The sequence below is a fragment of the Lemur catta genome, chromosome 6 (genome assembly GCF_020740605.2).
Source record: "Lemur catta isolate mLemCat1 chromosome 6, mLemCat1.pri, whole genome shotgun sequence".
Lineage (NCBI taxonomy): Eukaryota > Metazoa > Chordata > Mammalia > Primates > Lemuridae > Lemur > Lemur catta.
In genome coordinates, this window is record NC_059133.1 from 58,348,797 (window position 1) to 58,376,017 (window position 27,221).

The window sequence follows — 27,221 nt, forward strand, 5'->3', positions numbered from 1 at the left end:
AAAAATATAATGGGAAAGGGGACTGGGCGACCAGGCGGAGGTGAAGGCCCCTATAGGGGCTCCAGCTGCTCAGGGGAAGTCTAAAAAGAGATGGGGTCGGAGGTCCTGAACACAGCTTCCGGGCGTTCAAGCCTTTCTCATCCTCGGCTTGACCCTCTGAAAGACGCCGCTGTGGGCAGGAGCTGTCAGGAAACTGGAGGGTGGGTAGCCCCTAGGAGTAAGGTTCAGACGCCCTCCTTATGACCCCGCCCTCCCGTGACCCCGGAGGTGGAAAGGGCATGTGGTGAGGAGGGCAGCTCTAGACCCTTTGTCTCGCCCCTGTATTTCTCTCATGCATTTGTCACCTTTTGCCGCTCCAAGGCGCGCTACGGGGCCGGTAGAGGTCACACGCTGGGAAAACCTTGCTAACCTTCTGCGTGTGGGTCACTGTAAGGGGAGTGAGGAGGGCTGAGCGCCCGCGGCGCATCCCCTCGGTCCGGGAGAGCCGGGCTCGGAGCGGAACGCGGAGCTGCCTCAGGCGGCCGCCGGAGCCCCCGCGCGCGCGGGCGGGGAGGGCCAGGGGCGGCCGTCTCCTGCCAGTCTCTAGCCCGTCTCCCGCGCCGCGGCGGTCCCCGGCCTCGCCTGCCAGCGCCGCTCCTCCTCCCTCCCACGATTTGCCAGCGAGCGCGGCTACCGCCTGCGCCCAGAGGGGCTGCCGGGGCCAGAACAGCAATTTGTTCCCGAACGAGTGAAGCGGGATGCTCGGCACCCCCACCCCTCGGGACACACCCACAGTCGCCAGCATAGGAAAGGAAGGAGCGTTCCCAGTTCCACCTAGCACTCATCAGCGACCAGGGCCAAAGCCCAAGGCACCTGTATTTAAATGAGAAAGGAGGAAGCGCTCTCCCTCCCCTAGTCCTACGAAGCCTGGAATCTGGCTCCCGGGAAGAGGAATGACCCTAAGGAGTCCGCAGATCATGCTCCCCACCCCACTCCCAACCTTGGATGGGTCCTTGGATGCCCCTTTCCCAGCCGCCCATCTCTTCTCCTGGCAACAAGGAGAGTCAAGCATTCTACGAGAGAGAGGGGCATTTTAGGAGTCAGTTCACTTTGAGAAGGGTGAGGCTCCAGTTGAAAGCACCTATTGACTTGGGAACCAGGCTACCTAGATTTGAATACAGCTCTACCACTTGCTGTCTGATTATTATCATTAGTGTTTTTGGTCTGTGTGATTTTTTAAGCAAGTTATTAACCTATCTGTGACTGTTTTCTCATCTGTAAATTGAGGATGGCAATAACCACCTCACAGTGTTGTCATGAGGATTACAAGAGTGAACATGCATAAAGGACCTGGAACAGCATATGACACTTGCATCATGTACATGTTTATTGTTTACTGATTATCTGACTTTGAGACTCATAGGAGCCCTGTGAAATAGCCAGGGTAGATGCTTCTTACACTGCACTTAACAAAGGAGGAAACAGAGGCAGAGTTCTCTCTGAGAGAGACAGGGAAAGGGAGAGGATGACAGGGGTGTGGGTACAAGGGGGGAGACTTGCTCAAGGTCACAAAGTTGGTACATGGCAGAGGCAGGATTCCAACCTTAACAATTTCCCAGTCCCAGGTCCTGAGTCAGCCTCCCTCCAGCATAGCTGTGTGGGCACTCAGAGGACTCGTTATCAGTGGTTGCGTATCATGTCCAGGTGGTCCTGGAGTCACCCTTGTAAGGCCAAAATGTTTAGACTATCAGGCTTCTAGCTCACCTGCCTGGGCTGGTTTGGGGCACTAAGCCAAACCAGATACCTTGGGTTAGGGTGAGCAGTGGGTAGATGGAATGTGTGGGGTGCCCCTGAGAATTACTATAGCTTACTTTTATTGAGCACTAACTTTGTGCCAGGCACTGTGCTAAGTACTTTAATTGGATATCCTACCAATCTTCATAATAATTTTATGAGCTAGTTACTGTTATAACTAACAATTCAGAGGGAAAACATGAGGCAGAGAGGTTCAGTAGCTTGTCTAAGGAGAAATATTGCCTCCTCTAGCAGCTCCAGGCACAATGCTGTGTCACCAAGTTTGGTGCCCTGGTTCCCACTTCCAGAAGAAGATACACTAATATTTATTAAATGTTATGGTCATTCTTTTTATCCCAGAGTGAAGCAGGAGTCTGTCTGGGCCTTTAAACCTCTTCCCCCATTATCCCTTAAAGAACTTCTGTGAGTGTTTATGGGTGGGGTGCAGCCACCGACCCTCTCCCTTAGTCTGGGCCTTTCTGTTTAGATGAGTGCGTGTAGGTGTAGGATCTCAGCCACTCTGCTCTCTCTGCACCTTTACCTGGTCCCCTAGATCTTCCTGCCAGACCTGGCTTTCATTTGTTTGGATAGATTCCCTCAGCTCTTATGGTTAACTTACTACCTTTCCTTCTACCCTCCTCCCCGGTACACACACACAAGGGGCAAGGACCCATGTTTAGGAGACAGTAAGGTGGGGTTTGGGGGGAGTTGAAAACTGAGCAGGACACTGGGAAGTCAAGGACCACTGTCCTCCTCACTGTAATCTCCTTTTCCTCTCCCCTCCCCCAACTCTTGACTCATTTGCCAGCCTTGGTGGGGAGTCACCGGGAGGGGAAGGTTGAGGAGGAGCCCTGTTAGAGACGTTCAAAGCCTTTGTCAACAAGAAACTCAGGAGGCTGCATTTTGGAGCTGCTGTGGGAGGCCTGTAGGAGTATTATCTACAAAAAGGAACAAGGAGAGAGAATAGGGAAGAGCAAAGCAAGGAAAAAACTGCTCAAGACACAAAGGATGGAAAAAGCTCCCCAACACCCCAGCCACAAAGCGCAGGCAGAGTCAGACAGTGTGTGCCTGGGGTGGGAACAGGTGGCTGTCGAGGAACAGAGCCCAGACCCTCCTCCCCTCTCCCACCTCTTCTCACTCTTTCCACCCTCCTTTCTGGAGGTCCCCAGGCCTGTTCCAAGCCTGGCTCTCAGCCAGTGTGGCCAGGCTTAGCATCTAAGGTTGTGTTCTGCGGTGGGAAAATCCTGGGCTTTCAAGTCAGACTAGTCTGGGTTCAAATTCTAGCTCTGCCACTGACCAGGTGGGTGACGTGGGTGGGGAGAGGTTACTTTACCTTGCAGAACATCAGTGCCTTCATTGGTGAAATGAACCACAGCCAACTGTTATTAAAAGACCTCTGACCCTAGGTGCTGGGACCAGGGAAATGAGTCAGGATGAAGCCTCCCTAAAGGCCCCCACCCCCACCAATTCTAAATGTTTTGTAATTCTTTGAGGTCTTTACCACTTGGCCACTCCTTAGTTGTCTCGTTCTAGGCTATTCCTTTTCTTTTAGTGGAAAACTCTAGCTAGAGTGTGAGCAGACCACAGTAAACCTTATTCCAATAAGGGAATCCTGGGAGGTACACAGTTTATTTACAGATAAAGAAACTGTTATATATTGCTTGGCTAGTAAGTAGAGGAACCAGGCCTGAACAAAGATTTGACTAGGTTGACAGCAGTTCTCTACTGTGCCAAGCTGCAGGGGTGCTTTGGTAAACAGCGTATGAAAAAGGAACAGCATGGCCAGTTTCACAGGTGGTCAGATAGTGACCTGTGGTGGGTGTCCACTGTGAACAACCCCCTGAACTTCACGCCACAGGGAGACACTGCAGTTGCCTGCAGCGAGAGCAGGCCCCGCAGGAGGGCAGTCAACATGACTGGCCAGGGAGCGAGTGCCTGACCTCCCGAGAAACCTCATGCTCTCTGCTCTGTGTGTTCTAGCAGCACCAGAAAACCATGTGTTTGAAACCACGTTATAGAGAAAGCCTCACTGGGTTAAGTTGAAGAGACATGAGAAGGAGACCTGACTTTTCCCTGAGGAATCTGAGTGGGTGGTATTTTTTCCTGCTGTTTTGACGGCAGTGAAGGGGCGGGCAGGAGAACAGTTGTGCTGGTGGTGATGGTGGGTGAGTTTCCTCACCCAGAAACATCTTCAGGTAGGATTTCCACCTTGGTATGGAGTATCAAGGCAGGTAATAAAACTCCCTCACCACCTGTATGGAAATGATGTTCCTTGGCTGTACCCGAGGAAACCTTGGACCTGGCTTCACTCCTGCCAGGGAGCTATTGCAGTGGGGACTGTGTTCACTGAGTCAGCTCCATCAGCATCCACCTGTCCCCCTCACATAGCTCTGAAACTGTGTGAGGGGACATTTTCTGACAGATATTGCAGACAGGGGGCATGAGGCTCACATGCTGGAGGGACATGTACACTGGGAGAAAAACTACAGAAGGAAGAGGATAACTGAATTCAAAGTTTTTTTTGGCTGGGCATGATGGCTCATGCCTGTAATCCTAACATTTTAGGAGGCTGAGGCAGGAGGATCCCTTGAGGCCAGGGGTTGGAGACTAGCCTGGCAACACAGTGAGACCCCTTCTCTAAAATGAAAAATGAAAAAAATTATTGGGGCATGGTGGCACACACCTGTAGTCCCAGCTACTTGGGAGGCTGAGGCAGGAGGATCCCTTGAGCCCAGGAGTTCAAGGATGCAGTGAGCTATGATTATGCCACTGCACTCTAGCCTGAGCAACAGAGACCCTGCCTCAAAAAAAAATTTTTTTTTTTTTACTAATAAGGTCTGTATAGCTGGAGATGGGGAAGTCTTTCATACACTTTTTAACAGGGCAGGAGACAGAAAAGCAAAGGAGTTATGGTGAGTGAATGTTCAACCTGTCATAGGTTAGCTTAGACACCTATTCTATAGCACCCAGCTAGATACCTCTTAAAGTAGTTGCCATTGTCTCCACTTTACAGTTCAGGAAGAGGTTCAAATTCAAATATATTATTACTTGTCCAAGGATAGTCAGTCAGACAGCTGACCAGGGTCTTTCTTTTCCGTTTTTTTTTTTTTTTTTAGAGACAGGGTCTTGCTGCTTTGTCACCCAGTCTGGAGTACGGTGGCATGATCATACCTCACTGCTGCCTCGAACTCCTGGGCCCAAGTGATCCTCCTGCCACAGCTCCCCCAGTACCTTGGACTACAGGTGTGCACCACCATGTCTGGCCCCACCCAGGGTATTTCTACTCTACCATACTGCCTGGCCAACAGGCAAGGCTTCAGGGTTTAAGGAAGAGCTCTACTTCCTTCACCTACAAAGTGGTTGAAGAAGGGCTGGAATCATTTATGTTTGCGTCAGAACTGAGCAGAGTGCCTAGCACACAGGAGGTGCCTCAATGCCCAAAGAAAAGAAGGAACATGTCCAAGTGACTACAACAACCAGAAGCTTGATTGATTTTATAATATGTTGTTCTGGCTACCAGCATCACAGGCCAGTATTCTTAACTCACCAGTTAAAATTGTGATAAAATAATTCTTTGTATTAGTTGCTGGCCTCCCAACATGTATTGTTTTGGATACCTGTTTCTTCCAAGAAGTGTACTGCCATAAGGATACCATTGTCACCAGGTGGGACAATAAGGTGGGATGAACCTTATAAATCAGGCAAGACAAGACCTCATTTTGGGCTCATGCCTATAATCCTAGCACTCTGGGAGGCTGAGGCAGGAGGATCGCTTGGGCTCAAACTCAGGAGTTTGAGACCAGCTTGAGCAAGAGAGACCCTCTCTCTAAAGAAAAGAACAAAAACAAAACACTCATTTTGTTAAATCATGTGGCAGGATTCCCAGGGACAAGAAGTCATTACTGACTTCTCCAAGAGAATAGGTTAGTTCACAGGTTGATGACCATGTATCTCGGATTTTTCAGGTCACTCCTAACCTCAAACAGTTTATCCTCTTCCCTCCATAAATACATTCATACTCATAAGAGTATACCCTGGTTTGGGATTCTAAAATAGGAGGTCACCATCTCTAAACACTACTGCACAATTGCCTGATCACCTGTTGGTATAGTTCTAGCTTAAGCAGAGGACCCAGCCCTTTTGGCACCACGTCCTCCACCTCACTCAAGAAGATAGTGGTCCCTTCAGACAACACTATTCCCTTGTATTATTTATCTGTATGTCTCAGTTGCCCCAACTAGTTTATCAGCCACTTGAAGTCAGGGGCTGTGTTTTAGTTACCTTTCTCTCTCCTTAGCCTCCAACTCAGTGACTGTACAAAGCATTCCCAAACACCGGAAAGTGTAAATTGTACAACTTTATCAATAATAAAGAATACTTTAAAGTAACTGTATGACCCAGCAATTCCACTCCTAGGAATTTATCCTATAGAGATACTCTCACAAGAGAGGAATGATATATGCATTGTGGGATGCTCATTGAAGCAATACATGTGATAGCAAAAAACTGAAAACTCTCATTAGGGACTGGCTAAACTAATTATGAAAAGTTTAGACAATGGAATACTACGCAGCCATAGAAAGAACAAGGTATGTTTATATATACCTACACAGAAGGAGGTCTAAGTAGTATACATTCTTATGATATACTTGCACTAGCATAGAAAATCTCCAGAGGGATACACAAGAAACTTAACAGTAGTTGCCTCTGGGGAGGGGATGATAGTTCAGAGAGGGATAAAGGCTTATTTTCATCATATACCCTTTTGAAATATTTAGATTTTTTTTTTACCCTTTGCATATAATGACTTTTCTTAAAACAAAAAAAAATTAGTTATGAAAAGTAAGGATAAGTGAAAAAAGCAAGCTTTATAAGAGTATGCATAGTATGAATCTCATTTATGGAAAAGAAAGAAAAAATGTATTTCCACGTTTGGGTTTAGAACATTTCTGGGAAGATACATAAGAAACTTACCAGTGATTTCTCCTAGAAGGTGAGTCTTTTAAAGTTTTCACTATGTATCCTTTTGTATTTTTTAAAATTAGTCTGCATTATTTTTTTATAAAGCAAATTTTTAAAATGGCCATAAATTAGGGGCCTAGGAAATATTTGATATTTGTAATGAAGTCATGCTAACTTAAATTTTGCCTCTCAAAATTTAAATTCTGACAGAGCTAAACAACTTAAAGTCCCAGTCCTATCTCTAGTTTGGGGAGGGCAAGACATTTGTCTGCAAGGGGAGATGGAAAAGGGAAGGAAAGACAATGGGTAGGTAGGGTCTCTTTGAGCACAAGTAGTAGCTGCCCAGGGTATGGAAACTTCCTTCTTTTAGGAAGTCCAGAGTTATTATGGTGAGGAGTAAGGAATGGGCTACACAATTCAAACTTAAGATAAACCTAACTTCTCTTCATTGAAACAAAGTCAAACGGGCAAATTTAGGAGAATATCTACAACATGAGATCCTAAATGAATTATTATTATTTTTTTTGAGATCCTAAATGAATTATGATTTAGGTAGATTAAAAATGAATTATAGAATATGTATAGTATGATGTTTTTTACAAAAAGCAAACATTTAAAAACCTGCATATCCATGTGTATATGTACATATATGCTTTGAAAAAGGTCTAAGCCAGGAACAGTGGTGCACTCGGAGGCTGAGGCAGGATAGATCACTTGAGCCCAGGAGTTCAAGGCTGCAGTGAGCTATGCTCACACCTGTGAATAGCCACTGCACTCCAGCTTGGGCAATACAGTGAGAACCCATTGGTAAAAAGAAAAAAAGAAAAAGAAAAAAAGGAAGAAAAAAAAAAGGTCTAGAAGGATATATGCCAAATAATTAATAGTTATTACTCCTGAGGAGTGGAATGGGAATATAGAAAACTTTTTCTTATTCCTTCCACATTTCTATATTATTTGATATTTTAAATACTACTTTTGTAATTAAAAACAAAATGTAAAAAAACCTTCATAATATTCAAACTTTTATGTCCAAAAATATTCTTCAAATATTTTTCTATAAGGAGATTTTAATTTTAACCTCAAGGTGGTTTTGACAAATGTGGTTTCCCATCTGTCTGGGTGGTTAAATACGGTCTTGCCTGGATAAAGGGAAAGAACTCATAATTCTTCAAAGTCGCTTCAATCTCTGGACTTCTGATAAAGTATAGGTAAGGTAAGTAATTAATCAGAAAAGCAGGGCTTTTTCCTGACACCCAGCAAGCTGATGGTGTTGAACAAATTCCTAAGAATGAGGTGATCAGCCCCTTGGAAAATGGCTTCCCCAGTACTCCTTGACTACTGTTTTCTTTACCGAAAGACACACACAGACACACACACATATTCTCTCTCTCTCTCTCAATCTGTTCAACCAACCTGAACTTTGGCAGCTCAGCTTCAGCCAAAGAGCCAGGGGAAGCCCTGAGGCAGCTACGTTCTGCACTGCTGCCTCTAACAGTCTGGGCTTCCAACTTGGGAGAATACATGCTGGAGAAAAAGCTCTGCTGTTATTAAATTATAGATGCTGGGGGTGGGTGGAGGGATCTGGCATCCATGCCACCTGCTACATGCAGGAGCTCAATTATATGGTTATATTCACTACTCAGTCAAGGCACAAGGAGTATGGGAGAAGAGTGCCAATATAACCTTTGGTTGCCTGGGAGAGCCATTGGCAGCTGTGGTTTTTCTTAACTGGTAAATTCTCCTTAGGAAAGTCACCATTCCTTATCCTACAGATCCTTTCCCACGAGGAACAGCTGCATTTGCTCATCCTCACTTTCACATTTTAATTTGGTCCTGAAGCTATAGGCAGCGGTGGACAAATGACTTGGGAGTCAGATACCTCATTTAAGCCCAGGAACAAGCAGTCTGAGTGATTTCCACCCTATGAGGCCCAAAGAAAAATAGAAAATGAAATGAAATCACTTGCTGCTGTGAAACAAATGTGGGAACATTTATGCAGTTTTTATTTATTCAACTGTAAAGATTGCAGCAATTTTTTGATGGGTAACACCTTATATTAACACTAATTATATTGCTATAAATTTGGTTCAGGATCAGAACAGGATTCAGGAAAGGGAGAGAACAAAAAAAAAGGGATCTCCAAACATTGAAACAGAGAAATACTTTTTTTTTAAAAAACTTTTCTTTTTAACTTTAATTAAATGTACTTTCCCATAGACTTCCCTAGACTGGTTTGCAATCAAAGGTAATAGGAGACAAGGCTTTGGGAATTTTGAAGAAACTGCAGGTTAAGCCAAGCAGAAGACTGAAAAACCGTGATCTGAGTTTCAAATCTCAGGCATGGTCTGGGATAGAGGCAGATTCTCAAATGTTTCCTAGTGTTCTCTCCTTTTCACCAATTAAATTTTCTCTTCTCTGGCTGTCCAGTGCAGTATACAATCCCATTGCCTCTCCTTGTCAAAGTGCTGTTTGGAGGAAACCTGGCAGGCATCTGTAGCTTCTGCTTAGATTGGCAAGGCCACAGACTAGCTGTGACCCACCTCCTCCTGAGACAGCCTGGACAGCTGGGGGCAACTGGAAGGCCTTGTGCACTGGGAAGAATGTTGCTTGCCCTTGGGAAACCTGGCAACAATTGCCTCTGATTCCTAGTGGAAATGCCCAAGTTGAATCAATCCATATTATTGGGAAAGATCAACGAAAAACAGCTTCCCCTCCAAAAGTGGTAAAGAGGAAATAGGAGACAAGAAACCAAAAATATTCAGAATGGCACAAAAAGTTATATGCATAAACTTCTATTATTAAATCTAACTATAAGTTTCCTAAAGTCCAGTTATCAAGTTGAACTGTGTGGGATACAGGAGAGAGGCCAACTGTAATTTTCCTCAAGAGTTCACAGCTTCCGCCTGAGAGGTCCTGGGTTTGCGCTGGGGGAGCCCCTTTTTGAATGAGGGCTTGGGTGGGCTAGGCTCCACGCTGACTCCAGTTCCGCTGGTCCCTGCAGAGTGAGCCTGGCCCCATTCACTAGCGTTTCCTGGTGCCTGGGGTGGGGCACTCTGATACCTAGAACCAGATGAATACCACGAGCTATTTCTGTAACGACCCACATTGTCATGTCGCCCTTGGTTCGTAGGGTCATGGGACTTTTGGCCTTGTGGCCTGTAGCCTTGTCCTCCTCGTCTGTTCCCAGGCAATACCTAAGGAGAAAAGAATACAATGTTCAGGGTGCTCTGGCATTATCATGCCCCATTTGTTCTAATTCTGTTTATAGGAGTATTCTCAAAGCATAACTGTGGTATCCCATGCTTGGGACTCAGTTCTCTCTCAAGACTCACAGAATTCTGTCAGCAATCCAACACAGTCACTACATAAGAATTAACACATCTTACTCTGCCTTTTTCACTCCTAGGCTCTTCTCTACTGAGGAGGAGTTTACTTTTCTTAAGCTGGACACAAGAAGAAAGCTAAGAAGGAAGAAAGAACGTTCTTTGGGTTGTTACAAGTCCTCAGTTGGACAAGTATCTTATCACATGTCTGAACTTTGCAGATCACAGGCCATTTGTAAAGGTAATAAACATTTGGAATAATAAAATAAACATCATTATGGTCTACTTTGCTATATATCATAAACCATAGATTAAACCATGTTGCTGTGACATTTAGTACATCTTTCACATTACAATCCAAAAACCTTAGGCTTATGGCATGATGGCTTATGGCACGGGATTTTATTTTTGTCCTCCAAAATTCCAGTGTTATACCAATCCTATAGAATTACTGACAGCATTGCCTCAGAATGCTGTCGTGTTTCTTCTCCAAACCAAGGAAAAGAAACTATGGATTACTCTTCAACTTTCTAGTGTTTGCTCCTCATCCCCCCTCCCCAGGTTCACTCTCTTACCCTGATATATTCCACATGGTGCTTCTAGGGAGTTGCTGATTTTAGATGCACGCTGGTGAACCTGCCACAAGTGGTGCCTGTCTACCTTGAGATGGGTGCACGACTCCCAATGTGACTAATTAGCAGGCAATACTACCTAAAACGGCAAGGATCACTGCCAACATATGACAGTCAGCAGTTCTTGGCACCAGGAAATCTAAACTGGTTGGTAGTTTGGAATATATACATCTCAAATGCTTTCTCAGGAACTAACTGGGGCTGGAGGGAATCAAAATAGGTGTCACATGGGAATAAAGAGAGTAAGGTAGTGTCTTTATTCCCAGTGTATTACCTAACACTGAGCTATCAATATTTAAACTCTGACAGTCTGGTGGCTTTTCTTCCTAACATGCTCAGTGTGGAAGCTAGGTTACCTCCCGGTGCAGCTGGTAGGGCCGGCCACTGGAGTTTGCCGTGGCTGCAGACGTCTCTCCTGGCGTGGAGTTTTTCTTGTTAGCACTTGTAAGGCTGGGGGCAGAGGCACAGGTGGAAGAGGAAGCAGCGGAGGCATCACTCGGGCTACTCAAGGACATAGATGTAACTAAGCTACATCGGGATCTGGTTGAATAGCTATTCTTTGGATGGGACACTGAAAGAGAAATGTGAGGAGTATGTGGGTCATATGATGGAAGAGCACAATGGGTACTGTTTCTACTATATATCAATTTCACAATGAGCAATTTAAGATAAAGAACTGTTTACTCAAGTAGCCATTAAAAAAATCTATAAAATGGATAACAGGAAGAAAAATCTCTCTTCTGCCATCTTCTTCCACTCCCTCCAAATCCTCACTGCTTTTTTGTAAAGGAATTCTTAGAGACAGGAGAACAGTTTAAGACTGAAGTTACTCATCTCCCCAGCTAATGACTTCTTGGCATTTCCTACTACCTAAACTCCTGGCTAAGGCTCTAGCAGCTGACTAAGCCTGGGAACAATAGTATGGGCCATATGTTCAGTTTCCTATGCAAGGAACATTCTGAAGTACAGACTTTGCAAAGAAAGAGAAAGGTAAATAAATGAAATCTTTGCTAAATCCTTTTTAAAAAATTTAAATGATGCAAGGTATAAATAATGAAGATCACTTAAATATGAATAGAACTAGTCTTTACAACAAACATGTACCTTGTCAAATTTCTTTCTGCAAAAATAACCCCAAATTCAAAATACCAATCTAACTGAAAAGTATTATTAAATAATATGTTCAATTCAAATTTTGTCAGAATTCAATGGTTTAAAACTACTCCCCTGGTTTTTTTCTTGGCTTTAAGCCTAGGCTAATGATGAATTCATAATCATTGCCCTAGGTTCAACATTTCACTTTTGTACTGAGATACAAAGAACACAGAAACTGAGTTCAGGGCTTAACCTGTAAGTCACCATAAACACTCACCTTGTAGGCACCCCCCACCCCCCGCCAAAGTTAAATGCTATTATTTAAGGATCTATTATGTGCCAGGCATTATTCTCTCCATTCTGGAGAGGTGAAGAATGAGGTTCCAAGAGGTTAGTGTAGAGGCAAGGTCTGACTGCAGAGCCCTATGCTCTTTATGCTATATATCATACACCTCTCGATTCAGCAGAAAATCATGAAAAACTAGTCTTTCACATTTAGGGAGCTGGCAAATGCTCATCCCCAGAGTTCAAAGCATCTGCATACATGGACTTCATGTGTATCTCGGAGTTACTTTTCATAAAAACAAGCAAACAAGAGGCACTGAAGAAGAATCAGTGGAGAAGCCAATCAGCATGTCAGTCTCTAATTAATAATCACCACCTCTAGTGCCCAGAGTCCCTCACCGTCTCACCTTGTCCAAAGGAATCAATGCTCTTCTTTAGAGTCTCCACATCACAGGTGAACCGGGCTACTCGTCCCAGATCCTCGTCATATTTACGTTCACTAACAAAGTGCTGGAGAAAGGACAAAAAGAAAGGCCACCAGGTTGGATAAACATTATACATGAGGTCTGTAACTTACAATGTACAGATAAGACAGCATTATTTTCAACTGTCTTCTTTCTACTGCTTCAAAGTTTACTAAACGGCCATCATATTACCAACAATGGGAGACAGAAGGAATTCACTCATTTCTTCAAGAGCCCAAAGATAAGTTTGGAAGTTTTATGAAATGCTACACAATGGTCAAAGCCCATTAGGTATAATCAAGAGAAACTGTAGAGAAAGGAAAAAGGAGGAAGAATTTATAGTAGGGGCCATCTTTCCACTGTTGGCTATTCTCTACATCATTCCATTTTATATAGATACAGAGGCAGCAACGACGTTTATAAGCTAGAACAATGATCCCATTTAGATAGATGGTTTGGTGTTAATAGGAACTTCCTTGGGAAACCCACTTCACCTCTTTATAAAGTAGAATTTCTTAGTCCTTGAAATAGGAACAATTGCTTGAGATGGAAAAATCATTCATGTGAAAAGTCAACTTTGCAAATGAGAAGAGTTTATGCTGCAGGTAATTTTATCTTTTTAAGTAGATTGAGCTGAGAAGTAACCAACCCTTAAGTCAAAAACTTACTCTAGGCCAGGCGTGGTGGTTCACACCTGTAATCCTAGCACTCTGGGAGGCTGAGGTGGGAGGATCGTTTAAGCTCAGGAGTTCAAGACCAGCCTGAGCAAGGGCGAGACCCCGTCTCTACTAAAAATAGAAAGAAATTAGCTGGACAACTAAAAATATATAGAAAAAATGAACCGGGCATGGTGGCACATGCCTGTAGTCCCAGCTACTTGGGAAGCTGAGGCAGTAGGATTGCTTGAGCCCAGGAGCTTGAGGTTGCTGTGAGCTAGGCTGAAGCCACAGCACTCTAGCCTGGGCAACAGAGTGAGACTCTGTCTCAAAAAAAACCAAAACTAACTTTACTAGAAATTGTGGGACTAGAAATACGTCAGGAATACATTGCTTCTGGGGGTCTATTTCCCTAACAATGTCTAAGATAGATAGCCTGAAATCATTTTTTTAGACGAAAAGGAGATGAAAAAGAAAAATTAAAGGCCTAGATATAATTTGGAAAAATTGAACTGCTCAGAGCAGTCCTCCTAACTGGGGGTGGTCTGATACCACTTTGAATGCATCAGAATTCTCGGGATGCATCCAGAAACACTGAAAGGGAAAGAATTGATAAAAATTACCTTTTTGGCCTTGAAGTCCTAAAGCATCAGAGTATACTGTGGCTTAGGAAAGCACATAAACATCTTGTAACAAAGCCTTCAGACATGTAATATCAGCCTGAGATTAATTGTGAAACAAATTCTAGGGTTTGTTGAGCCAAAGACATAATAGGAATGGCGGAAATAAAATGATCTGGAAATAAGACATTTAAATTGCACAGCACCCACTTCAGTACATTGAAAATGTGGAGAGAAACAGATCCTTAGTCAGCCTGCAGAAATATTTCTAGCAGCTTTTCAGCCACGTGGGAAGGGGAAACAGATGAAGTCTGTGAGAGCCAGAATTCTCATCTAATTCCAAAGGGGTTTCCGGCTTCTCCTAGATAGTTGAATGAGCCTGACTAGCATCAGTGCAAGAAGCCTTTCTACCAAATTTAGTAATATAGTTTTAGTTAAACAGAAAATGGAAATTTAAAATTTGTGTTGTTTGGCTATTTCAACCCAATAGAGTCTAAGGGGAAAGAGTGTGAGAATCGTAATACTCCATGGATTTCTGTAAAACACTGGGTCAGAATATCACAAGGATCCTTGCAGGGTCCTAGATGATCTTCCACCTATGTTTTTATTTTATATAGCTATTATATAGCCTCTGCAGCAATGTTTCTCTCTATTATGATAATAAATCTTACATGTTCAGAAAGAGCAGAGGTTGAGGGCACAGTAGAGAAGGCTAATTCTCGTTCATGCAATTCATGGTCTATAACCAATTATTTAGAACACCAATGTCCACAACTACCCATGAATATCATAGCTTTTCTTGGGTTCAGATGCTTAGTCTCATAAACACTGTTCTTTATATGAGAATTCAAAAGGTATGAATGTTGAACCCAAGGAATCTTTATAAATAGATTACAATATAATCAACATTTCAAATTGCTAATTTTTCCTCTATAAAATCAGAACTGACCAACCAACTACTATTTACTGAAGACCTGCTATGTGCCAAGGCACTGTATTAGACACTAGGGATACAGCAGCTCCTGTCATTGTGAAGTTCACAATCTCGTGGGGAAGACAAATTAATCAAATGCACAAAAAATTATAACCGTGCTCCGAAAGCACAGATTTGGGGGATATGGTAATCAGGGAAGTCGGGAAGGATGAGTAGGTCAAGAGAGATTGAAGAGTGATTATGGGCCAGGCATGGTGGCTCATGCCTGTAATCCTAGCATTTTGGGAGAGACTGAGGCAGGAGGACAGCTTGAGGCCAAAAGTATGAGACCAGCCTGGGCAACATAGTGAGATCCTGTCTCTACAAAAAAATATATTAAAAAATTAGCTGGGTGTGGTGGCACATGCCTGCAGTCCTAGCTACTCAGGAGGCTAAGGTAGGAAGGTTGCTTAAGCCTGGCAGGTCAAGGCTACAGTGAGCTATGTTAGTGCCACTGCACTCCAGCCTGGGTGACAGAGTAAGACTTTGTCTCAAAAAAAAAAAAAAAAGTGATTATGTGTGTTCAAGAGGGAGGAGGGAAAAGTGTTTTGGACAGATGGAAAAGCACATGCAGCGGCCCTCTGGCAGCGGGGAGCTGGATATGTCTGTGGAGAGGAAAAGCAAATACAGCTGGAGGACAGAGGACAAGGGGGTTACCGGTAAATGGAGAGTGATGGCAGAGCCAGACCACGCAGGCCTACAGACCAGGTTAAGGATTAGAACATTCATCCTAAAAGCAATGGATTGTTCCTTCTGTGCTCCCACTGCTTCACTTGACTAGCCATACATACATACATAAATAAATAAAATAAAATAAAACCAAAACCAACCAACCAAGCAAAAACCAAAAAAAAAATAAATAAATAAAAGCAATGGAAAGTTTGGAACAGACTGCTATAGTGGGAGGAACAGAGATGGAGGGGTGGGGAGCAAGGGCAGTGGCAAAATAATACACAAAATCAGTTCAGAGGCTATTACACAAGTCTAAGCAAGAGACAGCAGTAACTTGATCATGATCATGATGGTGGTGGTGGAGATGAAGAGATAAGGTTAGATCTGAGATTTAGTAGGAGGTGAAATGGACAGGGTCTGCTGATAGATTTAATGTAGGAAATGGAGAAATTTCCTAAGGTTTCCAGCATGGACAACTGGATACATGACAGTTGACGGTACCACTTACAGAGAAAGGTACCTGAAAGAGAGCCAGGCCTGGGAACGGAAGATCATGAGTTCAATATATTAGATATGGCCATGAATTACAGAGATTTGTTACTTTAGCCCCCACGGGTAAGAAGAAAGGCAGAAAGAAGAAAATTTTACCTTGATATCAGCTCTGAGCTCAACCAACTGCTCCTCTGACATTCGAACAGCCACATCAGTCATCTTCTTTAGAAGTTCAGCTTTCTTTTGTCGGCTGAGCAAAATTTCCACTGTAGAGGAAAAGTGAGTATGAATCTTATGTTGCTGCTAAACAGGATAAAGAGGAACTATAAGTATGAGCCTTGCAGTATGTATTTGGACAGCCAAAGGCTTAGCTGCCCACCCATCCAGAAAATGAAAATACCAAAGGTCCAGTTTCTACCTTCTGGAGGATCTCTGAAGGCAGTTAAATAGTAAACATATTTTATTCATCACAAAGACTCATAAATCATCTGTCATTTCTCATTTTCTTCTTCCTAGTAAAAAATTTTTTTATTAAGTAGCCCATAAATTAAAACAGAAATATGCATACATGGTGAAATTTCATCGAGAATAAATGGGTATAAAACAAAAAGTAAAAGCATCCCTTGTACTTCTGATTTTTGTGGTCTCCTTTTCAGAGGAAACCACTATTTTTTTTTTTTTTTTTTTCTGAGACAGAGTCTCACTTTGTTGCCCGGGCTAGAGTGAGTGCCGTGGCATCAGCCTAGCTCACAGCAACCTCAGACTCCTGGGCTTAAGCGATCCTACTGCCTCAGCCTCCCGAGTAGCTGGGACTACAGGCATGAGCCACCATGCCCGGCTAATTTTTTTGTATATATATTTTTAGTTGGCCAGATAATTTCTTTCTATTTTTAGTAGAGACGGGGTCTCACTCTTGCTCAGGCTGGTCTCGAACTCCTGACCTCGAGCGATCCACCCGCCTCGGCCTCCCAGAGCTAGGATTACAGGCGTGAGCCACCGCGCCCGGCCGAGGAAACCACTATTAACAATTTCTTGTGTATACTTCCAAATATTATCTATGAATATACAACATAGGTATCTCTCCTTGTTTTTCCCTCCTCACAAAAGGATGTATATCATACACATGGTCCTTCCTTTACCTTAGCTTTTTTAAACTTAATATATCTTGAAATTCATTCCCTATTAATATATCTGGATCACCTTCATTCAGTTGAACAGCCACCTAGTATTCTACTACATGGATATACCACAGTTATTTACCAAGAGAATGACAGCTATTTAGATTGTTACAGTCTTTTACAAGGCACCTGCTTTGGCATGCTCCCTGATGTCCAGCTCACATATGACCATGGTGGATAACAGACAATAAAAATCTCCCAGAGAAGAGAGACAGGGGCTACAGTGGACAATGGGTAAAAGAAATCCTCCCAGAAAGCAGAACTAGGGCTGTAAGATAAACCACCCAAGGTACTTTCTCCACCACCAGGGGAGGGCTATTTCTGTCCAGTGAGACTTGATCATTGCTTTTCCAAATGAGAATTTTGACTATAATTATCCTCTTCTTTCTCCAACTATGTAATATTGGCAGATGGGGCATTTAACTTTTCTTTTAGTTTATGAGACCCTAGACCACAACACACCATATCTAGACCTGATGGAAGAGCTGAAATTACTCAGAAGACTTGGCCTTTCAGCCGAATATACTAACTAGATGTGACTCTGGAGGTGTTGCCATTGAGAAGAGGGTATGTTCTAATTTAGGAAAAAAGAGGGACATTGGCTAGCTGCAGGGGAGGATTGTAGCAAAGACTGTTAATTGAATACCCATACTCCTTTTCTTCCTAGCTATCAGAAGTCAAATGTTGTTGGGTACCAACATGCTCAGGTAAAAATCTACATTTCCTGGCTTTGCTACAGGTGAGATGGGCATGTGGTATAGTCTGACACTGAGATATAAGCAGCACTCACAGGGTGGGATTTACAGGAAGGCTTTTTATAGGAGTCTTACAGATCTCAAGATGGAGAAAATGTGATGAATAATGATTTCTACACATGTCAGGTAACTCAGAGAACCTGATTATACAACATTGGACAAGTCACACTTGTTCCAAAGAATGAGTTTCCTCATTTATGAAATGAAAAAAAAAAAAAAAAAGAAAAGAAAACCCAACATACCTTATAGGGTTAATGTGAAGATCATACATGAATGTGTATGAAAAAACTCTGAACTGTGACCTACTATGAACATATAAATTATTTAATTAAACTAATGCGTAAAAAAGAAAAAAAAGCACCTTGATAGTATTGGTAAATGAGTAATCATATGGTGTCACTGAGAACCAGGATTTTCAGGGAGAAAGGAGATACAGATATAAAACTGATGAAGTAAAACTCTGTAGCTGTGAATTTGGTAAAATAAGATTGGCCATGAACTGATAATTGGTTGAAGCTGGGTAATGGGGGTTTATTAAATTAGCCCCTCTATTTGAGATATGTTTGAAATTTTCTATGAAAGATGTATTTTCAAAAGCACCTTCTTCTCAAAAGTAAGGACTATGTCTTCTTACTGATTTTAGTTTATCTAAACCTTCATCTTCAAAAAGAGAATACACAGATGTAAGAATGGGCTGAAACTGTCAAATTTAGGAATTCTAAGATATATTACTCAATGTAAATGAAATATCACCTCTGAAAAACAGTGGAGAGCATCTCTGCCACATTCTCAACATGTCAAGTTAAAATGGACCAAAACTGTACTCAGCTCAGAGCCAAGCTGCCTCCTCTGGCCTGTGACCACAGAAACAAATGATTTAACTGTGAGTCATCATCTCGACCTAGCCCAGCATTTCTATTCCTACCAGTTTGAGGGTGGGTTAAAAGAAACAGTCTTCCTAATTATAAATCTGGCATTCAATGCATGAAGGTAGAACCTGCCAATGAGATGCCCCAAATCAATCCTAATGTACATGTTACAGTTGGCAATCTCTACTTTTCATGTAGCTGTATATCTTCAACCTAACATTTAACAGAAATGACCAAAATGCAGTTATCTGGTTCTTCCATACAAAACCCCACAAAATACCTAAGTTAGACTCTATCTCTCAAAAATCTATTTTAGTAAGCTTTCAAGGAATCCTAGTTATGGTATCCTGAACCCTCAATTCTCTGAGTTTTCCATAACCCATTGATAATAGACACTGAGTGAAGACTGTTCTACAAACTGAGAAAACAAAGTAAGTTCTAAGATAGGTAATGACAAGAACTTATATACTCGATTGTAGGCATCCCGATGAAGTCTTCTCTGATTATGCTAAAGTTTTTTTTCCAAGTAGAAAAAAATCCCAATGGAACTGCTTAATCACCAGAGGAAAAAACAAAATAAAACAAAACCCCAGTGGCAGATGCCATGATGAAGTCTCTTATACAGTGAACTCTACATTCAAAATATTAAAATTTAGAAATATTTTTAAAACAGCCTTGTGTAAAGTTATTTCACCTAAAAAAATTCATATGCCAGTGCAGTACAACTGCTCAAGATTGTTTAACTGAATATGTAAAATCTTATTGTGGCATTTATATTAAGCTTTTGTTGTGAGGGTTGGGAGGCAGGTACCTATTGTTTACATAGGTAATAGCTTTAATTAAAGTTCAATCATCTTACTTGCTTCAGCTTTTACTTTGTCCATTTCAGCAAGCAATGCCACTTCCCGATCCATTAAACTAGGAAGAAATGACAAAGGAAAAAAAAGGTTTGATCAGAAACTCAGACAGAAATAGCACATCATTAATAGTGGAGAACAGGTCAGTTTATTCACTAAAAGCATACTACATACGACAAAATGATACTGGATGGACCACATGAAAATTCTAATGTCTTTTTCTATGGAGAATGCTTTTAGGGATTTCCAATAAAATAAACAGACTCAATTCCCCTTCATTTCTATTTATTATAGTTGACAAATTGCTATCAGTCTAAGAGTTGATGACCAGTAGATGGCAGTAGCAAGCTACAAAACACATTTCTTAGTAAGTTGTGCTAAAGCAAAAGTCTGCAGAAATTAATTATTTCTGGCTAGAGTGCAGTGGTGTCATCATAGCTACTGCAACCTCAAATTCCTGGGCTCAAGCGATCCTCGTGCCTCAGCCTCCCAACTAGCTGGGACTAGAGGCAAGTGCAACAACACCCAGCTAATTTTTCTACTTTTAGTAGAGACAGTCCCAAAGCAATCCTCCTGCCTTGTCCTCTCAGAGTGCTAGGATTATAGGCGTGAGCTACCTCACCCGGCCACTCACATGCTTTTTATATTTTGGTCTATAAAATCTGACATGTTTGCTTCTAATGGATTTTTACCAAGCAATATCCCTGCTTGAGCATAGTAAATTTAGCCATGATTAGGACTTGTATATCTTCAACAGCTGACCACAGCTGCCCCAAGTTCACTGGCATTTTAGTATGTAGAATGTAGAGTAGTCAAGAGATAGACATACAGGGTGCTGGTTTCTGAGTAACATTTAATAGTAAAGGATGGAATTAAAGGTTTCTAGTAGGCTTTTGACAGAAAAAGAACATTAAATAGGCAATTAGAATTTTTTCCACTGCAAATGCATATGGTTTGGAGACACATAAAGCTTTTCTGTGTCCTCATAAAAGAGCCCACAACCGTTAATGTATAAGGAGATGATAACAGGTTACCCTAGTATTCAACCTCTGGATGCGAATAATTTTCCTTACCATATCGGTTTTGTTTAGTGGTGGCAAAAGAAAAAAATCTAGAATTTTAATACCTGTAGAAACATGAAATGTTCTTTCTTCAAATTTGTTCATTCTCATTTTTCCTTTTGAATGGGAATATAACTACAGGGTAAATAAAAGTTCCACTTTTGTTTCAGTTTGTAAAAGCAATCATACTTGCACACACACACACACACACACACACACACACATTCAATTTAGCTCGATATGTTGTTATGTTAGCACAAAGTAGTTAACATGGAGACTATGGTGTGAGACATACAAAAATGTATAAGGCAGAATCATTTCCTCAAAGAACAAAATCCTTTATAGGGCAAGTGCCAGAGAACACAGGTTTGATAATCATTATGCATGTTAATAAACAGACTTGTAACTAAACAAATTTGGTTGGCATATTAATCCAAAAGCACCAGACTGGAGAGAAGATACTATTGTGGAGTAGCAATACTTTGCTAAGAAAACATTCCCAAACCTTGGCAATATTGCTCCAAGAACTCTAGCAGCCTTTGGAATACCTAAAAGGCAAAACAAAAGCACAACTGAGACAGGAGCTGCCAGGCCTACAGTTTGACATTACCTCTCTTCTGCTGCCAAATCACCTTAAGATGCAGACACTGTGTCCACCCGATGACAAATTCTTTGTCTCTGACAAAGCATGTAAAATATTTATCAAAAGACTTCAGAAAACAAGTAAGCTTTTTGGAGCTTACAATCTTTATTATGAAAACTAGAATGTCACATGACACTTTTAGCAAGGAAGAAAGTTCTACATCAACACAATCAGACCTTTTGTGGCAATATGAGCTAGTACATTGTGACAGCAATTTCTCCCCCTTTGAGAATGACTAGCATCCATTTAAGTAAATTTTTGTTTCTTCATTTACTCATTGGTGATCAAAAGAAACCCAATGAAAAAAATAGCATTTCTATTTCTTTTTGTTTGCTGTTTGTCATGCTGCCATCTATTGATAACATCTATTGAAAGCCCTGTGACGTCAGCCCAACATTAAACAGAAGAACCTACTGGTTAACTGAGGCTGTTGGTTTATTTTCTCAGAGAAAAGTTTGATCAACATTTGCAATTTTCCATTAAAATTTTTATAAGTCTTTAAAATACAAAAATAAATAAATGTTAAAATGTAATAACTTTCTTATTAAAAATACATCAAAGAAAAAGTACATCATATAATGAATGGCATCATAGCTGAATAGAAGAATTACCTACTTTCAGGTCATTTATGCTAAAGCATCTAGGAGTGATATATCATGTCTACAACTTCGAGATGGTTCCACCAAAATACAAACACATAACAAATACACTGATCGCTGTACTATCCTTTCAACTTTTCTGTATATTTGTAAGTCTTCATAATAAAAAATTATAGAAATGTGTGCATCATAAAAAAATAGAGAAGGTGGGAAGAGTTCAAAAGCAAAAAGTAGGTCAGGTATAAGGATAATAGCACAGGCACTTTTTTTAATAATTAAAAACAATTTACCATAACACACCTTTCTATCAAACAAAGAAACTTAAGTTAAAGTTTTCCATCTATTCCTGAGCTAAACAGTGGTCCCACTATGTACAGTAAGTATCTGTGGCCAAGAGACTCAAAAGTAACTGTGTTATGAGGTAATAGTTTTTATTAATAGATGCCATAACTGCAAGCAATGAGTCCTCTCAGAGAGTGATGAAAGGCTCATTCTGCCTGTCAGACTTTCTGCTACCTTGCTCACTCCAATGCCTCAGGGTACTAAGCTTCTTCCAAAGCTTTCCTGAATGGAAATATGCCATAATAAGCATCTGGTACACTGGATTCAGAAACTGCTAATGAAATTCAGCTAAATATTGCTGGGACCCTATTTGGAAAGACATTAGGTCTTACTAAGCCTGGGCCTTCTTCAGTGTTGAGAATTTCCATATCCTTTCTTTAACCATGAAAGATGGTTTGGGATGACTGGTCACTGTTACTAAGGAAAAAGACTGGTGACTAAATGTTCTACATTTCCTTCTTTTCTTGCCAGGACTTTTTACCATTGTCACATTTGCTCAGCTTATTCTAAAGCTTTTGCATAATTTAGTTGCTCAGAATAGCTATTCCTACAGCATCACTCTTCACATCTCTAAGATACATTGTGTGCCCATCATTTGAAAGAAGCCCTTTAATTAATATACAGGTATCTAATATGCAGCTATTGATTCTAGCTCTTGCCTTTAGTAATTCCTTGGTACTAAAAATTGTTAATTATCATTTGTTTATGGTTGTTGCATTAGAAAAATAACATTAAAATGGAAACACAACTCTGGCAATTTCACAGCCAATTATTCCAAGGGATAATACTCTAAGCCACTAAATAATGTTTTTAAAAAACATTTGCACTTGATCTTATTTGCTCAAAATCTCAAATCAATTTATTTTAATTCCATGAGCCAATCAAAGCAGATATCCAAGCAAAGCCAATGCAAACACCTTTTTTTCTTTGAAGATAGTTTCTCCTTTTCATCTAAAACCACCATAAAAGAGAATTGCCAATAGTTTTATTATCAGAGAATTAATGATACTTCATGTGTTTCCCAGCACTGGCCTTACTGGAGTACAGTACACCCACCTGGGTTTAATACAAAACAAAAAATCACCAATTAGGTAGCCAGAGCCAGATCATCACACTGAGCCGAACAACTGGGGCACAACTGAACTAAAAGAACTAGCTTGTTGTTTTTGTTTTTTTTTTTTTTTTTTTTTTTTTTAGAGACAGGGTCTTGCTCTGTCACCCAGGCTGGAGTGCAGTGCCATGATCACCGCTCACTGTTACCTCGAACTCAAGTGATCCTCCCTCCTCAGCCTCCTGAGTAGCTAGGACTATAGGTAAACGCCACCATGCCTGGTTAGTTTTTAAATTTTTTGTAGAGACAAAGTCTCGCTATGTTGCTCAGGGTGGTCTTGAACTCCTAGCCTCAAGCGATACACTGGCCTCAGCCTCCTAAAGTACTGGGATGACAGGTTTGAGCCACTACACCTGGCTGAACTAGCTTGTTAAATCAAAGTTGGACACTATGAAAATTCTGATGGGTCCCTATTTGTAAGGAGTCATTTACAAAAACATGTGGACATTTGATTTCATATTTCAACAGTCTGAAATAGCTTTTTAGGAGTTAGAATGTGAATATAAGCCATGGTTCTTGTGGTATAGGCCTTCAATAGGGTAACCTTCCTTTCTGTTCTCCAACGATCAGAAGCACCTCAATTCTAAACTAATCCTATAGACCATCTGTTTAGGAAAAAAGAACCAGTAGCAATCTGTATTACCAAGGAGTACGCTGTTTAAGTTTCTAGTTAATAAAGAAAAATGGCTGGAATGTTAAGTCCCCATAGTGAGCTGCTCACCAGATCCTCATTTGAAACTGTGATTTGTTTTTTTGAATCCTCCCTCTGGAATTCTGACACCAATGTCTAAAGATCCAGAAACAGGGGAGACATGTGTGAAGTAGGAAGGTAAAGATTGCAGAAAAAAAGCAAACAGGGATACCTGGTAAGACAGAAAATGGAAGAATGGTATAGTGGAAAAGTATCACTTAATATCAGGTATGACTTTGGGCAAAATATTTTTGTGCCCATCTTTTTCATCTATAATTCCACAAGTGATACTGTTAAATAGATTAGAGATACTGTAAATAAAAGTTTCTGACATACAATAAAAGCTCAGAATAAGCTCAGTGAATAGCAATAGCAATCATAATTTTAATTTCTGTATCCATCTTGATCTCTCAGTTGCAGCAGAATATCTGTTTAGTAAAATGCATTCATATTAACTCTGGCAAATCATTATAAATTGCAGATCCGTTGTCTAGAATTTTTTTTTTCTTGAGATAGAGTCTTGCTCTGTTGTCCGGGCTATAGTGTAGTAGTATCATCATAGCTCAATGCAACCTCAAACTCCTGGGTTCAAGCAATCCTCCTGCCTCAGTCTCCCGAGTAGTTAGGGCTACAGGCGTGTGCCATCACGCCTGGCTAATTTTTCTATTTTTTGTAGAGACAGGGTCTTGCTCTTGCTCAAGCTAATCTCAAACTCCTGGCTCAAGTGATCCTCCTGCCTTGGCCTCCCGGAGTGCTAGAATTACAGGCGTGAGCCATCATGCCTGGCCTAGAAATTCTTAAGTAAACATGTACACATACGAACACAATGTAAGCAGTTACAAAGAGATGAATCAAAGATAATTTTAAGTTTTGAAAAGAACACATTAAAAACTACACTGTCGCTATGATTATAACTATTAACATGAATAAAGATAAGGAACACAAGGGAATGCAGAAAATAAAAATTATGTTGGCTGGGTGCACTGGAACCAAAAGGTCCACTTAAAGAAGGGTTAAGTAAAGGGGCGGGGAGTGGTGGCTCACGCCTGTAATCCTAGCACTCTGGGAGGCCAAGCCAGAGGACAGCTTGAGGCCAGGAGTTCAAGACCAGCCTGAGCAAGAGAGAGACCCTGTCTCTGCAAAAAAAAAAAAAAAGAAAAAGAAAAAAAGAAAAATTACATGTTAAGGTGGTATAATTATATGACTTTTATTTCTATTTTTTTAAAAACTATTATAATTATGAGTAGTAGAGTAAAAATTAGAGGGAGTAATGAAATCTTTAAAAAAGAAAAAAACAAAATTCAGACCCCTCTATCAAATGCTCTTATTCTACCTCAGTTTCTGACTTCATCCCTCACTACCTTCAACTATTGCTTCGTAGCACCAGCTAGGCTGTGTATGGCCCCTCCATGCCCCTTCTATGCCTTTCTTTCTGTTTCCTAAACATGGTGTTCTACCCCTATCCCTTCTGCCAGAGTAAATTCCATGCTTTTCCCCACAGCTTGAGAATGATTCATTTCCTCCAAGAAATCTTTTCTAATTAACCCCAGACCACAGTGACCTTGCCCTTAATCTTAATACCTTTCCCACTATTGAGATCTGACCTGAAGAATATCAGAATCATGAGGCACTCCAAGTTGTGACTTAAGAATAATGATTTAGGACCTGCTGAATTATAAAATCAAAAGAACATTAAATATTCAGATGGAGTATCTTTTCTTGTAGTTTTATTTTATTGAACTTAAAAATACTTTCATAGGATCAATCAAAATGCTGGTCCTCTTCATTCTAACCCTGTTCCATAATGACTAAGTTCCACAGTCCCTAAATTCTCTTATGTTGGGGTTTCTCTGTAACCTTGCTATATATATAGCCTTTAAGCTGAGGAGGAAATAATATAGATGCTCCTTGACTTAGAATGTGGTTACATCCCAATAAACCAACAGTCAACCAAAAATATCGTAAGTTGAAAATGCATTTAAATACACTTAAACTACTGAACATCATAACTTACAACCTAGCCTACCTTAAACGTGCTCAGAACACTTACATCAGCCTACACTTGGGCAAAAAAAAAATCATCTAACACAAAACCTATTTTATAATAAAATGTTGGATATCTCATGTAATATAATTTATTGAATACTATACTGAAATTGAAAAACAGAATGGCTGTATGAGTACTCAAAGTAGGACTTCTACTGAATGTGTATCATTTTTGCACCATCATAAAGTCGAAAAATCATTAAGTTAAACCATTGTAAGTCAGGGATTGTCTGTATATGTGACATGTACCAATAGTGTCCAGCACTCCCAAGCTTTAGTGAGAGAAGTGAGCATCAGTGAGATATGGGATGAAGAGCATAGGTTACCGGGTCAGAATACATAGATTCAAATATTAGGTCAACAATTTATGATACCATGTTAGATAAACTGCTTAACCTAAGACACAAATCCTTTTTCAGTAAAACAGAATTAAAAATACCTACTTTGTGGGAAAGAAATCATGATAAATAAATCAGATAATATAACTGAACATGTTCAGTAAATTGTATTCTTCATATGTTATTATAGATTAAGCATCCCTAATCCCAAAAGCCAAAATATTCTAAAATCTGAAGATTTTTGAGAGCCAAGATGACACTAAAAGGAAATGCTCATAGGAACATTTCAGATTAGCGATGCTCAAGTGGTTTCTACCAATATTCCAAAATCCAAAAAAATCTGAAATACTTTTGGTCCCAAGTATTTCAGCTAAGGGATACTCAACCTGTAATTATTTTCTTTTTTCTTTTCTTTTTTTTTTTGAGACAGAGTCTCACTCTGTTGCCCAGGCTCGAGTGCCATGGCATCAGCCTAGCTCATAGCAACCTCAAACTCCTGGGCTCAAGTCATCCTCTTGCCTCAGCCTCCTGAGTAGCTGGGACTACAGGCATGCACCACCACACCCAGCTAATTTTTACTATTTTTAGTAGAGACAGAGTCTCACTCTTGCTCAGGCTGGTCTCGAACTCCTGAGCTCAAGTGATCCTCCCACCTCAGCCTTCCAAGAGTGTTAGGATTATAGGCATGAGCCACCCTACCCAGCCAACCTGTAATTATTTTCACAGATGGTTAAAGAGTTAAATTTTAAATCAAAGACCATCAAGAACCATGGAGTCAAGTACT

At 41.0% G+C, this 27,221-nt stretch overlaps 1 protein-coding gene across 3 annotated transcripts in view; it reads right to left on the minus strand.

The window, feature by feature from the left end:
• Positions 1–9,495: 9,495 nt before the first annotated feature.
• Positions 9,496–27,221, minus strand: part of SPATS2 (spermatogenesis associated serine rich 2) — a 102,381-nt gene continuing 84,655 nt past the window's right edge. For all 3 annotated transcript variants that reach the window (XM_045554998.1, XM_045554999.1, XM_045555000.1), the window contains 5 exons: positions 19,609–19,667; positions 16,104–16,213; positions 12,478–12,580; positions 11,047–11,261; positions 9,496–9,929 (listed from right to left, as the gene is read on the minus strand). In XM_045554998.1, coding sequence (XP_045410954.1) covers positions 9,618–9,929; positions 11,047–11,261; positions 12,478–12,580; positions 16,104–16,213; positions 19,609–19,667 — 799 coding nt within the window. In that variant the 3' untranslated portion in view covers positions 9,496–9,617. The remainder of the gene's footprint in view (positions 9,930–11,046; positions 11,262–12,477; positions 12,581–16,103; positions 16,214–19,608; positions 19,668–27,221) is intronic.